General features: G+C 40.6%; 1 protein-coding gene across 1 annotated transcript in view; it reads left to right on the top strand.

Moving 5' to 3' along the window:
- Window positions 1–16,885, top strand: part of kif6 (kinesin family member 6) — an 86,574-nt gene that overhangs the window by 30,634 nt on the left and 39,055 nt on the right. The window contains exons 8-12 of the mRNA XM_053510586.1: window positions 1,109–1,252; window positions 2,704–2,790; window positions 6,946–7,049; window positions 11,734–11,839; window positions 16,711–16,861. Coding sequence (XP_053366561.1) covers window positions 1,109–1,252; window positions 2,704–2,790; window positions 6,946–7,049; window positions 11,734–11,839; window positions 16,711–16,861 — 592 coding nt within the window. The remainder of the gene's footprint in view (window positions 1–1,108; window positions 1,253–2,703; window positions 2,791–6,945; window positions 7,050–11,733; window positions 11,840–16,710; window positions 16,862–16,885) is intronic.

Raw genomic sequence — 16,885 nt, 5'->3', positions numbered from 1 at the left:
CTTAACTAAAAACAAATGGTTGGTCTTTACTGAACATCCTACGCTTGTTGCCAATTGGATAGAGGGTATGACAAATAATGGAACTTTTTTTTCTGATTCCTATATACTTAGCTTATAAAAATGTATTTATTACAAATGCTATGTAATAATAATAAAAAAAAAAACCTCACTCTTATATAAATAGGCGTATGTGAGTATTTATCATTTTTTATCATTCTCATGATGCTGTCCAAAGTTCTCAGGATAACTCCACTTAACTTACAACATATAAAGGCCCTTAATAAAATCAGTATCAGTAATAATTAATTATTAATTAATATTATTACATTTCTGCTAATTTTACAAGAAAACATTAACTGTAAGATGCGGTAGTGATGGCTCAGGTGGGTAAGACTCAATAATAATAAGAAGAAGAACTTTATTAATCCTAGGGGGGAATTGCTCAGTTTTCGCATATCCCAATTAGAAAACTGGGGTCAGAGCTCAGGGTCAGCCAGCTTGCAGTGCCCCTGGAGCAGATAGGATTAAGGGCCTTGCTCAAGGGCTCAACAGTGGCAGCTTGGCGATGCTGGGGCTCGAACCCCTGACCTTCCGATCAGTAACCCAGTAACCCGCACTCTTAACCAACTGAGCCACCACTGCCCTAGTGTTGATTTCTGGGAGCCCTGCGGTCGGTGGGTTGCCATGCCTCGTACTACCCAGCCACTGCATTTTAATTTAGCATTTGTTAAATGTTAATGTTTGAGATATTATAAACCTGCATAATCTGTTTCCTCTAACCAGTTTGTCACGTGTTTCTCTATTCCAACACTGCAGGTTTATAATACAAGTAAATCTAAGTATATTTAATTATGATTAATCACAGACTATGTAAGTCTAAAAAATTTTTTTATCAGTTGACAGCAATAATAATTACTGTATATAGTTACAAAAAAGCTATTAACTTGAGGTTTAAAAAACGTTAGCGTACTGTTTTTTTTTTTATTGGCAGTGAAATTTGCACAGTTCCTTTAATACAAATAGAGAATGTTAGTCACAGATAAAGGTGTGCCACAGTGCTGAAAATAGCCCTTTTACAGTGCTGTTCTGACTAATGGGTTTATTACAGGTCATCACAGCTCTGTCAGAGAAGAATCGCTCTCACATCCCTTACCGAAACTCCATGATGACGTCTGTGCTTAGAGACAGTCTGGGTGGCAACTGCATGACCACCATGATCGCCACGCTGTCAGTGGAGAAGAGAAACGTTGATGTAATGCTTTATGACATTTAACACCTACTTACTGTTCATTTGTCGTCAACATGAATGCCATGGCAGTATTGGGCAGACAGTGAATTTGTTTTATTGTTTTGGTGCAGAATGATCATACAATATATACATCTTTAATAGAAGAAAACCCTAATAACTTGGTGCACAAAGTTTAACTCATTTATGGGGTTTCTCAACTCATAATACACCTAATATTTGGTTGAATGTCTCTTAGCGAGTTTACTTTTAGCCGAATCTTGTGGTAACCATCAGCAAGCTTCTGGAAGGATTCTGGTTGGATATTTGACGACTCTTCTTGGCAGAATTGAGAGTGTTGAAATCCATTTGTTGGTTTCCAGGCACAGACACAGCTTTTGAAGCATGGGAGACAAATTTTTCGATTGGGCTGAGGCTCCGAAAGCTTAAAGTTAGCCTGCTTTATCCATTCCACAACCAGCTTTGATGAATGTTTGAGGTTGTTGATCTGTTGGAACACTTAATCATGTCCAAATTTCAACCAAACAGCTAATGATTTGGGTTTATGCAGAAGAATTCTGAGGTAGTCCTCTTTCTTCATTCCTCCATGCATTTTGTGCAATGCGGCAGTTCTGCTGGCAGTAAAAAGGCACCATGCCACATAGTGATGCTACCACCACCATGCTTAACAGCAATCAGTTCTACTTTTACTCATTCAAACAGAAAGCTCTCTAATCAAACTTAAAAAATGTTGATTTTGAAGCAAGGGATACTTAGATGGCACCCTGGTTTTCCAGCAGCATCCAGTTCATGGAAGATCTGTGCCTTGGTGGTTCCTGGGTTGTTCCTGGGTTGTTCCTCACCATTTAAATCATTTTCATCTCAGCTGAGGGTGAGAGTTTTGGTCTTCTTCCAAACATTGGCGAAATGGCCACACCTGCCAGTCCTTGTACTTGCATTCAATTGTTTGAACTGATCTTGGAATCTTCAGTTTCTTAAAAATAGTTTCAACTTTTCTGACCCATGTATGTGTTCTATCCTCTTTCTCATATCTGTACTGAGCTCCTTAAAGTCTCATTGTGCTAAGTGTTGGTCAAACCAATAAGTGTTTGTTGAACAAATGTGTTTTATATATATTTATATATATATATATATATATATATATATATATATATATATATATATATATATATATATATAATTATATTATTATATTAGTAAATTAAACATGTGTTCTAATTTCCTGAAGCTTACTTTTACTGAAGATGTATGTTGTATGATCATTTTTAACCAGAAAAAGACCAAACAAATCCATTAACACTCAATATTGTCACGATATTCATGTTCATGGGAACAAACCGCACCTATAGATATAAACACAGTAATAAAATGGCCAGTGAAAGTTGACCCTGAATAATCTGTAACTCAAAGTAAAGGACTGCATCATGTCGAATCCCTAACATCTGGCTCTCTCACAGGAGTCGATCTCCACGTGCCGTTTTGCCCAGCGAGTGGCCATGATTAAAAACGAAGCGCTCCTTAACGAGGAACTGGACCCGTCACTGGTGAGTCTGAACGCCGGTTCTGTTTCCCACTTACTCAGTATATATTTTTTCTCATCTGTTTTGTATTCATGCATCGTTTCAACTCCTGTGTACATTTTGCTATCGCGTTTCCCTCAATATCCAAAATTCGCTCAAAAATGAGTCATACATCATGAAACTGGCAATTAAATGGAGCTTGGCTGCGTGTTTGGAACTGGAACGGCGTCCTCTTGTCCTTCACACCTGTGCTTACATGGTCTACATACCGCCGTGTCATCAGCAGGACTGTCTACAAGTCTTTGCACATGGAGAAAATGTGGAAAAGCAACTTTTGTATGATTGTTTAATAGTTTGCATCATATTTTTTCTTCCATTTTGAAAGAACCCAGAAATGTTGTTATCACTCACTGGCCTTAATGGTTGTGTGCCTCGGGCACGCTCACTAAATAACACAAAGCCATCATTTCGCTAAGACGGCTCGCCATCGACGCTGGTTTAAATAGTAAACAGCTGCCTGAACGCGGATCTAGTGCTCTTTTGACAACCTGATATTTGCAAACCCAAGACTGCAGCCGTGATGTAACTTCAAACCCGCTTGGCTCGTGCGGTTCCCCAAATTAGCGTGAAGCTGATCTCTAAGCCCTGGCTGTGTTTAGTACAGTGGGCTTCCCCCGGCTGGCCTGCATCTCGTCCATCATCTCCCGAATGCGACTGTTGACTCTATTCGGAGTGAAAGTAAACATTCCGCAAATGAGCGAACGCTCCTGATTTGTTTTCACTAGAGGAAAACGATCAGATCTTCTCTTATGGAACATTTTGTGGGAAGGTTAAGGCAGGGAAATGTGCAATCTTTTTTTTGCAAACTAAAAAACTGATAAGGCTTGTTATCCAGCTCAGGACACAGGCCTTGTTTTAAAGTTTTCACTGGTAGACCGAGTAGACATCTCTCACCTAGGTCCTCTGTTTTGAAACCATCTTTCTTCTGTTTTCTTTTCTGTTTTTTTTCTATTGGTATGACTTTTAGAACTTGGCTGCCCAGTTTCGAACCCTAGAGAGGTATTTTTAAAAGAGTCTGCGGTTGCCTGTTAATTGAACCGGTGTCTGCCCGGGGGAGATGGAGGCACGGCTCATATCCCGCAGCTACCGTTTGACTCAGAAGCTACCACCCGGTCACTCCCTCATCATTAAAGAGCCATGCAGTTTAAGAGAATGATGCTCGAGCAAATTCAGAAATGAATAGACTATTTTCTCCCAGACAAGAGGCCATGTAAACCATTTCTTCTAAACGCTGGATCTACTTCCCCTCAGTTTCTCTGTATCGTCTATAAGAACGCCGTGCTTCATTGTTATTTATACTAAAGTAAACTAACCGTGAGCCGCTCCTCCTTTTTATGGTCTGGTGTTTGTTTGTTTTTTACCTCCTCTGTTCGGTCCATAAACCCACATCTCCTCAAGGAGTCAATACATGGATCAGTGCTGACTAAGCACCTACTGATCCTCCTTGATCCTTTCCAGCAGAGGATCAGGACTCTTCAAAGCCCTGAAGAACCAGAACAATTAAATTGGTGCAGACGTTTTGATCTGACCAGACAAGGACTAGTTTCAGATTCATGTATTCAGCTAAAGACCATAAAAAAGTGTGGTGAACTTTAGAGAATCCATTATGGTAAGTCAAAAGAATGCTTAGCATTGGGGGTGGGGGTGGGTGTGGGGGGGGGAGCACGAATGATATCTGTTCTATCACTAATCCCGTTCGACTCACCCTAATTTATCTGCTGGTTATTGACTTAGGATCAGGTATCATTAAATCTACAATAGAAAACTAAGCAAGCCTATAAATCAAGTCAGCTTTGTCAGTATTTTGGGGCCGATCGGTTTCTATAAATGAAGACCATGAAATCAGATTCAACCACAGCCCTTTTTGTACAGATATTGATGTCATTGGTTGTATGCAGAGCTTCAGTCTGCGTGCTCTGCTAGTTTATTCTCAGACACTTGGAGCTGATGCTGTTCCTGTGGTTCCTGCGTGGTTTCACAGTCCAGAATAAAACCTCTGACTCGCTTGACCCAGAGCCCGAACTTGCATCAGCCTCAGGGCGTGATGCTCGCCGGTTGCCGAGATGTAGTTCTTGGGCTCGGGCAGAACCAGACACCCAGAGACGTGACCATAAAAAGTCCTTAAAACCACTAAGCAATGCACACACACACACATAGCTGCTTTAGTGGAATCTGGAAGTCAGTTCCTTTGATTATCTTAAAGTGTACTTTTAAATATCTGACTCTGGGAAAGCAGATGGGTGCGCTTGTCTTCCAAATGCCACTAAGCATATCTAGTTTGACCTTTAACCTTTGTCACCTATGTGGCAAGAATTGTCCGGATGCCAGCATAGAGTCGTTTCTCTCATCGGAATTTCTCCGTCCATCTGCATCGTCTGCGTCAGGGTCCATCTGCCTCGACTGTGTGTTTATGCAGATGCCTCGGATGTGGTAGCGCAGGGAATGGGAAAATAGAAACGTTTAAGGACACGGTGAAAAATGTAAATAAAAGAAAAACATGTGTGTACCCTGTCTTCTGAACCCAACGATGTTGTCTACTATTCCATTTATAGTAATAACTCCCGACTCCCCCATCAGCAGGGGCTTCTCCCTGTTTAGCATCCAAAACACACACAAAGTATCAAGTTCAGCCTCTAAAGCCCAGGAGACTCTCAATCCCCGGCCATGACCGTCCGTGATCAAAGTGAAGCGGATGTTTGAATGGATGACCCGGGACCTTATTTCGGGGACCCCGTAGATTTAGTTTGATCCTCCTGGGATGTTGACAATGAAAGCAGGTCGGGGTCATACCTAAGCTGACCTCTTGACCCTGTTTAAACGAGGCTATCTGGATATTAGTCGTGACCCGGTAGTGTGTCTGAGACGACTTTGCTTCGAGATTGGAATGACAGTCTCAGGTTCTCTAAAGTGGAGTTCCTGTTTCATTTAGAGATCCGTATTTCACCACCAGCTTTGTTTTGCTTCTTATCTGCAAGTTATGTGTTGCTTGAACCTCAGAGCTGTTGTAAGGAATATGCACAAAACTGATAAGTAAAGGAAATACATTTAAGTAAGTAAAAATGAACACTTACTTAAAATAAAACTTAAATTGGCTCCTGATTTAAAAGGAAATTACCTAACATGACCTGTTGTATTTTCAGAGACTAGACAAGGCCTATAATAACGGCACAGCAGTCCATCCCCTAGGCATATATTAGGTTCCACTGTACTTCTCAATCCATGAAGAATGAATCGTCTTTCTGCTGGAAAACAGCTTGAAGCAACATAAATTCCACGCTAGCCTTATCTCGATTATACTCACAGTGCTGGTTTAGCTGGTAACCAGTATAACTTTCTTTCTATCTTCCAAACTTGTTTGATCTTTTTGGTTCCTTGCTCTTTCTTTTTTCTTTTACTCAGGGCAGGTTTAACCCCTTACCATCATACCGTGCGTGCTTGTTGAACATCCCATTCTAAAGTTGATCCCCTTTGCTGCGATAACTGCTACCAGTCGTTTAGGAAGGAGGACTACTGTGGGAATTTCTGCCCCTTTAACCGCAAGAGCATTAGTGAGGTCAGTGCATGAAGGCCTGGTGCACAGCTGGCATTTTAATCAATCCCGAAGGTGTTCAGTGGGCTTGAGGTCGAGGGTCAGTGCATGCTGCTGGAATTCATCTACACGTCTACTACTACTACTGCATCTTTTTGGTTTAAGGACATGTTTTGGTGCCTTAGTTGCTGTAAAGATCTTAATTCTACAGCATACAAAGACAACTTGTGACAGATTTGAGACTCACGAACTGTATGAGTGTATGAGTTTAATGTCCAAGTGTACACATACTTTTGGCCATACAGTGTAGATGGGTGAATGGGTAGAATCCTTCACACAGGTTATGCACTCATATCGGTAGCTGTCATTACAATAGGAAGACAACTGACTAACAACTGAAGAGGCGATTACAGAATTTAAGGAAGAACAGGTACCGGAATTGTACTTTTCTATTCCGTGACTAGCATGGTATTTACTGTAAAGAACACACAGACCTTTTTGGGAACGCCTACTGAAATGAATAACTGGGGCAACATGTTGAATCATTTCTCTCCCTCTCTTTCTCTCTCTCTCTCTCTCTGTCTTTACAGTTGATTATTCGTTTAAAGAAGGAGATCCGGTGCTTGAAAGAGGAGCTAGCTCTGGTGACCGGAGAGCAGAGAAGTGATGAGCTGACTCAAGAAGAGATCCAGAGGTACTCACCGCCTGAATTATACCCCCATCAGCCATAACATGAACACATGACAGGATCATGGGCACACAGAGCTCACACATGCCTGTGAGGACGGAATAATAGCCCAACGATAGAAAGGCACCAGAACACCCAGTGCACCACTGCAGGCCCGGCCTCCGAACTCCCCAGATCCCAATCTGATAGAGCGGTGCTCTCCAACCTTTTCTCTTTTTTATGCATCACAAACCAGTTTTATGTAAGACCGGTCTAGTTTTCCATAGACCTGCCATCATGCACTCGTACCAAAGCATAATAAAGTGCATAATATAATGTACAGTATACAACATATTGTATCATCGATTTATATCCAGAACATCAGCAGAGTTGAGGCGGCTTTAAGAACACCTTTAAGGCTGCATTCATTGTACAGAGCGGGTTTGGGCCTGTAAATCACCTGTCGCGATGTGCAGATGGAAGCATGTGGGAGACGATCTGGTCTTTTTTTAAAAATAAAACACTCCGCAGACTTCGATAATCAATAAAATTGAAATAAAATATCCGTATATTCTTCATTCTTTCTGTGTGATCTGGTGCCAAATACTCATGCGGCCCGGTACCGGTCCACAGCCCGGTGATTGGAGGCCGCTGTGATGTGCCGGACAAACACATCTCACAACCCACAGCAGTCAAAGGGGACCCACTGCCTGAGCCACATCCTGGGGCCAGACACCACAGCACACCCGAGAAATCTTATGGGGGAACCCAAACAACATCGGGCATAATATTTTGTGTTGTAATATTATGGCTGATCGGTGTCTACGCTTCACAACGTGTCACTTAGTGTCTAATGACACTAAAATGTCCACAAATATAAAGTTTAAATTTGTAAATATTTTAGAAGCAATCGATTAGTCTAGTTATATCCCTTTACATTTACAGCTGAAACAATATATTTGCATACACTTCAGAAAACTTTCTTCACTGTCGACCATTAAATCAGAGTAAACTTCTTCTGTTCCAGATCAATAAATATTGACATATTTGTTAAATGTCAAAATCGAGTGAGGGAGATTTGTTTATTTTTTTTTTCTATCACTTTCATCAAAGTGAGAAGTATACATACACTACATTTATTATGTCTTTAAACAACGTTTTTGTGTTGTTGTTTTTTTCTGAACTGTATGTAAATATCTGGTCTCAGCTGTAGATGATACTCGTCCTCCGCGGTCGAACTGACTTCATGTTTCCCCGAGTGGAAAGGCTACAGATCCTGATAATAGCAGTTAACGCTTCCTATCTTCCAGTAACCTGTTTTGTCATGTGGGTTTAAATTAAAATTAGCAGCAGTGACATGCCGCAAGTCCGATTCAGCAGTTCAGCAGGTTCATGCGGCTAGCGCCGCTGCGTATGTATTCTGAGCCCGAGGAAATATGTGTAATGGTCAGAGCAGCGGCGCTTGGATGCAGTCATCTGAGGTCAGCGGGGAGCCTTGATCTTGAGCTGAAGACTGATTATCACTAAGAACCGATGCAGGATGGAGATAAAACGGTTCCAGGAGAAGGGATGTGTTTGTTGTTATTTCTAGGCAGTCGAAATTAAATCATAATAATGATTTCATTATCATGATTGAGTGCATTTTTCCTAATGTTCTTGTTGCAGTCTAACTGTTGATGTTCATTTTTTTTTCATCCAGTTCTCAGCAATAATAAGTAAATAAGTGAGTATAATCATTCAAATAATGATTAAGCAAGTATTCAGACCCATTGCTATGATACGCTATACGCTCAGGTGAACGCCACGTTCACACCTGGGGCAGTTTAAAGCTGACAGTCCAGCTACAGACATGTTTTTGGAATGTGGGAGAAAATCCACACAGACATGCGGATGACTCCAGACGGGCAGTAACCAAAGCTCAGGATCAGACCAGGAATCCAGTTCTGCCACGAGGCTTGTTTTCTATTATTCCTGAATGAAGCTAGTTAGCGCTACTTAAATAAAAATAACTAATAAGTGAGTAACGATGGAGATGAAGTCATTACTGGTTGTTGAGTGAGTGAGTGAGTGAGTGTATGATGGTGTCAACACACACTAAAATATAAAACAAACGTCAAATATACTTTTTTCTAATAATTTCTTGCACATGTTCCAGACTCATGCTGCTGTGTTTATTTTAGTTACTGTACTGTAGTTACTGGGAACTGACCATAAAACCATAAAACCATAAAACCATAAAAGCAACACTATTAAGATGTTTTAAAAGAAATTCATTATTACAAAAATAACATCAAAAATAGAGGCTTTAAAAGAAAATCCTACCAAATGAAGGCAACATTTACAGAATTAAGTGCCAACTCCCATGCCTTTTTCATGAAGTTCCAGTCCCATTAAAAAAAAGTGACAAAGGTCAACGGAAGGCTCCATGTCCTTAAAATTGATCACAATTACTCACTCGCTCATCTTCTATACCGCTTTATCCTGTATTCAGGGTCGTGGGGAACTGGAGCCTATCCCAGGAGGCTTAGGGCACGAGGCAGGGTACACACACATATGGCAATTTCGGAACACCAATACGCCTAACCTGTATATCTTTGGACTGTGGGAGGAAGAACATGCAAACTCCATGCACCCTGGCCAAGAATCGAACCCGGACCCTGGAGGTACAAGGCGACAGTGCTAACCAATTCCCCCACAACACAATTATATTTCTTATAAATAGTAAATGGTGTATTAAATATTAAAAGCGAGCAATTAAAGGCAGTATTCAGGTGTTAAGCACAAGGGGCCGTTCAAGTTCAAACCAAAACTTAGTGTGAATGAAGGCGTAAAAACGATTGACATTTACAGAAGACTTCCTTCAAGGCCCTTAATTCTCGACTGCTCAGATCTACTGTATACTGAGATAATGTAAGTCACTCTGGATAAGAGCGTCTGCCAAATGCTTAAATGGAAAAGTTTGTTCTCGTGAACATTTAAAGAGTGGAACACCTGATCCTTGAAAACTAACAGATAACCTGCGGAAGAGACGCATCTGCGTGTGTGTGAACTGTACACACCAACGTTCACCAACACCACTTGCACGTTACAGGAACCCGGCTGGGAGTTATGGCCACACCTCCGTACAGACCAGCCACTTTCACATGTTTGGGCCTTGAAGGAGTTCCTGGGAGGCCGGTGTTTCCGATCGTGGCTCCGACATACTGAGAGAAGTTTCTACCTTGATGGTGTCCAAGCTCTAGTGACACACTGGGATACGTGCATTAGTGTATCAGGGGATTATATAGAGACATAAAGGGAGGTTTTACCCACAGAATTGTGTTCTGTTAATCTACGCAATCAAAAAGTAATTTTAAGCTAGACTTTTAGCTTATGTCATAATTCCATAACATGTTTTGACACTCCTTTTTTTTTGTCAGCATTTTAAGTCGGATAAGATTCCTACACCTTCTGCGTCTCGGATTAACTTTGAAAAACAGCCGATGTTGCATGCTTTGGTTGGCCAGGAGTCCGCCCTCAAAAGTCTTGATTCCCCATTACATTCTTCCCACTCCTTGGACTGGTAGAAGTGCTGGCACGAGTCAGGGAACATGTGGGCTTCAGAAATGCTTGCCTCACCTCTTTCGATCGCTCTGATGTCTTTACCTGTGGCTGTCCTTCAATTTAAAGGTTTCCTCTCTCCTCACTGATGACGGCTCCTTTTTTCCCCGTCACACCACACATTAACTTGTCCTCCTGACTGTGTCTGTGTGTCCCACTGACTGTGCCAGCAGCACATACATTTTATTGATGTTCGTGAGGATATTTACTTTATGAGGTGGTCCTGTCCGATGGCCAAGAGTGCAGGACTGCTAAAGAAAAAAAAACTGGTCTAGACATGATGTCCTTATACCTGTCATAGTTGTACTGTACATTGTCCAAATATTTAGAATATCTTTAAAAAAAAAACACGCAGCTATAGGTGCAGAAGTCAGCCACTATTCACTCCGACACCCTGCATGAAGACTGGATTCGGATTCCAGCTGAACGAACTTGATGACTTCCAGGAGTCTGAAATCCAAGCACGGGCCTTTTGTTTAAAGTTTTCATTTGTATAAACTTTGTTCCTATTGACATGAGACATGCTGGAGTGGAAATCTGGAGCGGGAGCGCGGTCATGTCGGTGTTTGGAGCAGTCTGGCCGCTCAGCCATCTTTGATTCCAGTGGTTCTGTCCAGGCCACAGAACGTTATTGTTCATGCAGTAGTTTATCAACAGGTCATCTCTGTGGAAGCAACGATCTCGCTAAAGTAAATAGTTTTGCTATTACACAAAGCAGAATTTAAACTTTTAGTAGCATAGAGCTAAACATTTGTGGCGACTGATTAAACTTACGTGTTAAAGGATAGGAAAAGGGAGCGTGCAGTCTTTCGTTTTGTGTATTTGTTCAAGAGCCCTTTCCGTGACGGGGGTTTGGGCTTTTGAGCCGATACTCGATGGACGTCGCGATAAATCAATCACCCAGACCGCGAGTGTTAGTGTTTAGTGCATGGAGTAAAAAAAAATGTGTTTGTCTTTGTGTATCTGTTAGGTTTTATATCTTGGTGTGGACCAGATGTCACCACTGGAATAGGATTATCTGACACTTTTTAGAATTTAAAATACTAATAATCATTTTCAGGGAATTGGGTAATGTGTGTGTGTGTGTGTGTGTGTGTGTGTGTGTGTGTAGGATTGAAGACCAGCTCAAGGTGTTTCTCGATGACCCTGACCCTGAAGTGACTCTGGAACTAGGGCCAGACATGAGAAGAATCCAGCACTGCTTTTCTTTCTTAAAGGTACAGAATACTTCCTCCAAGTGCTTTTTATATCCTGTTTAAGTTCCCTAACTGAAAGTGTGTGATTTGTTTTACAAAACTATTGAAAAAAAAGTCATTTAATAAATAAAGACCCCAAGTTATGACAGTATTTTCCCTCCTTCTCCCTCTCTCTCTCAATAGAAGGTAAAAACTGAAATACAAACTTTCACATCAGCTTTGACAAAAGCAGGTTATTGTTTATTGATTGCAATTAAAAAATTTTTTTGTGGGTGGTCATTTTAAAAATAATAGAGATAAACCGAATTTACATATGAAGTAAATTATCTTTATCCTCAGGCTTCTCACTCACCAGAAACCAGCAGTGAGTGCGACTGGCTGACCTTAAAGCTGCACTGGATTCCTGTCCTGCCATAAAAACCAGTGCATGTCCAGTCTGTGGCAGGAAACTTCACTTCTTTCAACTTCACATTCTGGCGCTTGTGTATTATTTACTTGACCAATTAGAAGGGAGGAGTTAAGAATTTAAAATACTTAAACTCAGAGCAGACGTCTGTTTAAACTAAAACACAAGAATTGCAGTAAAGGTCAGCAGATTATTCCCTCGGGTTTCAAAATAGTCAAGAATTCAGATAACATGCTTAAGAGTTTCACAAAACCTGCTGGGTTTCAGATGCCTGTATCCTGTTACTCTGCGTTTCCATTCCATTGGTAGTTTTGTGGTTTTATCTCTCTCTCTCTCTCTCTCTCTCTATATATATATATATATATATATATATATAAAATACAAAATTACTGTCATTAAAAAGTAATCAGTTACATTACAGCGTTAATTTCTGATAAAAGTAACTAGTTCAGTACTTTTCCGTTGCAGAAAATGAAAACTCCTTTGTGATTCCTCATGAATGTTGTTTTAGTCACGACCTTTATAATTATTCTACCATCATCACTCAGTGAAGTTCAGCCCATAATCTGTTAACTACTAATACCCCTATCTCACCTACTGATACCCCATCTCACCTACTAATCCCCTATCTCACCTACTAATACCCCATCTCACCTACCAATACCCCCATCTCACTCACTAATACCTCTATCTCACCTACTAATACCTCTATCTCACCTACTAATACCCCTATCTCACCTACTAATACCTCTATCTCACCTACTAATACCCCTATCTCCCCTACTAATACCCCTATCTCACCTACTAATACCCCTATCCCACCTACTAATACCCCTATCCCACCTACTAATACTCCTATCTCACCTACTAATACCTCTATCTCACCTACTAATCCCCCTATCTCAACTACTAATACCCCTATCTCACCTACTAATACCCCTATCTCCCCTACTAATACCCCTATCTCACCTACTAATACCCCTATCTCACCTACTAATACTCCTATCTCACCTACTAATACCCCTATCTCACCTACTAATACCCCTATCTCCCCTACTAATACTCCTATCTCCCCTACTAATACCCCCATCCCACCTACTAATACCCCCATCTCACCTACTAATACCCCCATCTCACCTACACGGTTTCGCATGGTTGCTGTAAGTACGGTTCATCATGATTCCTGCGAGTTTTCCACATAGTCAAACCGCATGGGTGAGATAGGGGTATAACAGCAGAAATAACAGAGGGGGCGGGTTATCCTGGGCGGGGCTTGTAGGAGGACTTTCACACACATAAACACACGCACACACACTAACGGATTGGGAATGACTGCTATCTGGCTCACGGATTACATAAATTGTCTAAATAACGGATTAAATTTTTTAAAAAGTAATTAAATAACTGAGTACTTAAATGGAAACCTAACACGTTAAATTACTCGTTACATCAAAGAAGTAATCCAAGTACTCGAACACGTTACACCCAACACTGCTGTTCAGTATTCTTAATGCCAGTCAGGAATACACAACACTGACTGGCAGGACAAGATGCATGTTTGCACACACACTCACACACACACACACACACACACACACACACACTGGGACTCTAATTAACGCTCTGGTTGGCTCTAGTCTGCATTTCTCTGACCACGCCGTCCCTTACACAGTTTAAATTAGGCATGTCGGCTCTCACTCGTGTAGACGAGGCACCAGGCACTGAGCCAAGCATGTTCCATTTTTAATGAACAATAAAAACGGGTCGTCTAAGTTGAGATATCTGTGTTTATATATCCGCTGTCACAGCGAAGGCTAGTTATTATCCACCAGTGTTTTATGGTTCTGGTTCTTTTTTATTAAACAAAAGATTAGGCCTCGTTGCAGAAGAACATGTATACAGATGTGAGGGATTTGGCACATCTGCTATCCATGAATAGAAATTTCCTCTGTCAGTCCCTCGATTGTTTTCCAGACTAGCAAATAAGTGCCTTAAAGTATTTTATACATCAATTAGGTTCGACCTATTAATCTGATTGGATGAAAGGCATTCCACAAGCGGTGATGTAGAGCATACCAGCATTCAGACCTTTAACTATACAGTATGTATCACTCTTTGTCTATGTAGTGTTCTACAGACTAAGCTAACTAGCTCAGTGGTTAAGGCATTGGAGTACGGTTTAAAAGATCTCAGGTTCAAACCCCACAACCACCAAGTTGCCACTGTTGGGCCCTTGAGCGCGGCCCTTAACCCTCAACTGCTCAGATGTGTAATGAGATAAAAAAATGTAAGTCGCTCTGGATAAGAGAGTCTGCCAAATGCCTAAATGTAAATGTAACTAACGTCTAACACAAGGCTAAATCCCAAATTCTTCTCTAACCCCTGATCAAGGGCACTACTTGGTGTGTGGAACAAGGGATTGTACACCCTATATAGTGCACTAGCATTCCATTTAATGCTAGTTGGGATTCGACCCCAGAACCCGGAAGTTAACAGAGCTAAGTGTAATAAGTGGAAATATAAAGTAAATAGTGTACGTTTCTCAGGACTGTCCACCACCTCCATGGTCAGCTCAGGTCATCTCACAAAGTGTATCTGTTTATAAACCAGCTCAAGTCGCTCGCAGATAATCAGCTACTGCTGATCTAATGCGCTAAGAAACAACCCCAGGAGGGGATCTCCTTATATGAGGTCACATTAGGTGGAAAAGTGGATCTAAGTGGCTTGTTTAAGTCCTGACCGATACCCGAATGGAAAAGTGCAAAAAGCAGGAAATGTTTTTCTCCTCATTTTTTTGTTTGTTTTCACATGCACACTGGAATTCCATTGAAATGTCTTAAAATCAGGAAAAACTAAGATTTGGATAAAATAAACAGCAGTATGCTTTCATCCAAATATTGCTTTTCTTAATAAGAAATAAGTAACATAAGCATTTCCAGAGAGGCGTACATTAGATTTGTAATATTATATGAGCAAATCATTTTACACCACAACTGATAGATTAGCAGCAGTGATGTGCTTTGTGTTCATATAAACTACAAAAGATAGAAATAGTGTAATTTTCTTAAACAAAGGAAATCATGAGACGCTATCATATCACGTAACTGTTTCTTATCTATCTATCTATCTATCTATCTATCTATCTATCTATCTATCTATCTATCTATCTATCGATCTATCTATCTATCTATCTATCTATCTATCTATTTATTTATTTATACATACAGTACAGACACCCAGGATTCATACAACCTCAGGTCGACTGTACAGATCTCTCTCTCTCTCTCTCTCTCTCTCTCTCTCTCTTTATTGCCACCTTGACCACACACTTTGCGCCATGTTCATTTCGTCTGCTTACTTCACTGGGTATAATATAACGTTGTGTAATCGTTGGTGGGGGTGAAAGTGTTATTCGAGTGTTGTTATAGTTAAAGGATTCTTAGCTTCCTGAAGAGGTTCTACTTGGACTGCTTTCCCAAAGATAAACTGTAATCCTACTCTTGTTAGTGTTTTTCAAAGTTAGGAAGACTGTTTGTACTGTATTGTGTAAGGAATAACACTCGATAAAGAATACAGATCATGCTGTTATATGAAAAAATAAAAATAAAAATGCACACGACACAAGCGGAGTACCACTGCCCCCAGAGTGCATTATGTCTTATATAACAGCGCGCACTGGAGAGTGCTATTCTAAACGCTCTGTCACTCACACATACATTAATGATACATAATGAAATTTAAATGTATGGATTAATTGTTGAGAGGAACAAGTTGGTTCCTGTTATCACTTATGATATACTGTAGATGTGATAAACATTTATTCCCTCACTCCTCTCTCTCTCTCTCTCTCTCTCTCTCTCTCTCTTAATAAATGTTAAATGAAAGTCTTTTAAATGAAAACATCACCCTATCAATCTTTATAGGTTTCACTATGGGAAATATAACATTTGTTTTTTATTCGTCTTGGATTATGAGAAGCATCAGTCCTACAGCCCCATGTATGGGCTGTTATAGTAACGTACTACAAAAATGTGAATCCATGTTAACATGTCATGTTACATCCAGATGTAAAAATAATGCACAAATCTCGACCAATCAGATCAGTGCATTTAACTGCATTGGAATAAACTAAAGTCACAAGTTGCCATTCACATGATATGTGACATCATTACCTGTCTTAATTGTTGTTGTTCTTGACTTTATCTGACACTTGCATGCACACATTTTATTTATATTAAAGGATAAAGTATTGGCACATTGGTTCATCTTGCTGTTACAGTACTTTAGACCAACACTCCTTCTTAGTCCAGTACAATACCACTGATGGTGGCAATGCTGTCACTATGAAACATCGCTGTATATCAAACGTTTTGATCAAATTCTGTCATCATTTGTGGGTTTATAACTAGTAACTAGTCACGATACATAGTATAAAAAAAGCCAAATGACATAACATACTGTTTAACAGGTGTTTTGTTGTTTGCAGGCGAGGCTGCTGGAGAAACCGAGTGTTCGGAATGGAGCTGGTGATATTCTACCTCTCTCATCATCAAGCATCACAGACGGTCCAGACGGTCCAGCCAACAGAGAGCTGGTCAAACTGAGGGACATGTTAACTCAGCGTGACAAAGAGATCAGTATCCTTTATTCAGAATTATGGA

Source organism: Clarias gariepinus, chromosome 13 (genome assembly GCF_024256425.1).
Source record: "Clarias gariepinus isolate MV-2021 ecotype Netherlands chromosome 13, CGAR_prim_01v2, whole genome shotgun sequence".
Classification (NCBI taxonomy): Eukaryota; Metazoa; Chordata; class Actinopteri; order Siluriformes; family Clariidae; genus Clarias; species Clarias gariepinus.
This window is presented reverse-complemented; position numbering and strand designations above follow the sequence as displayed.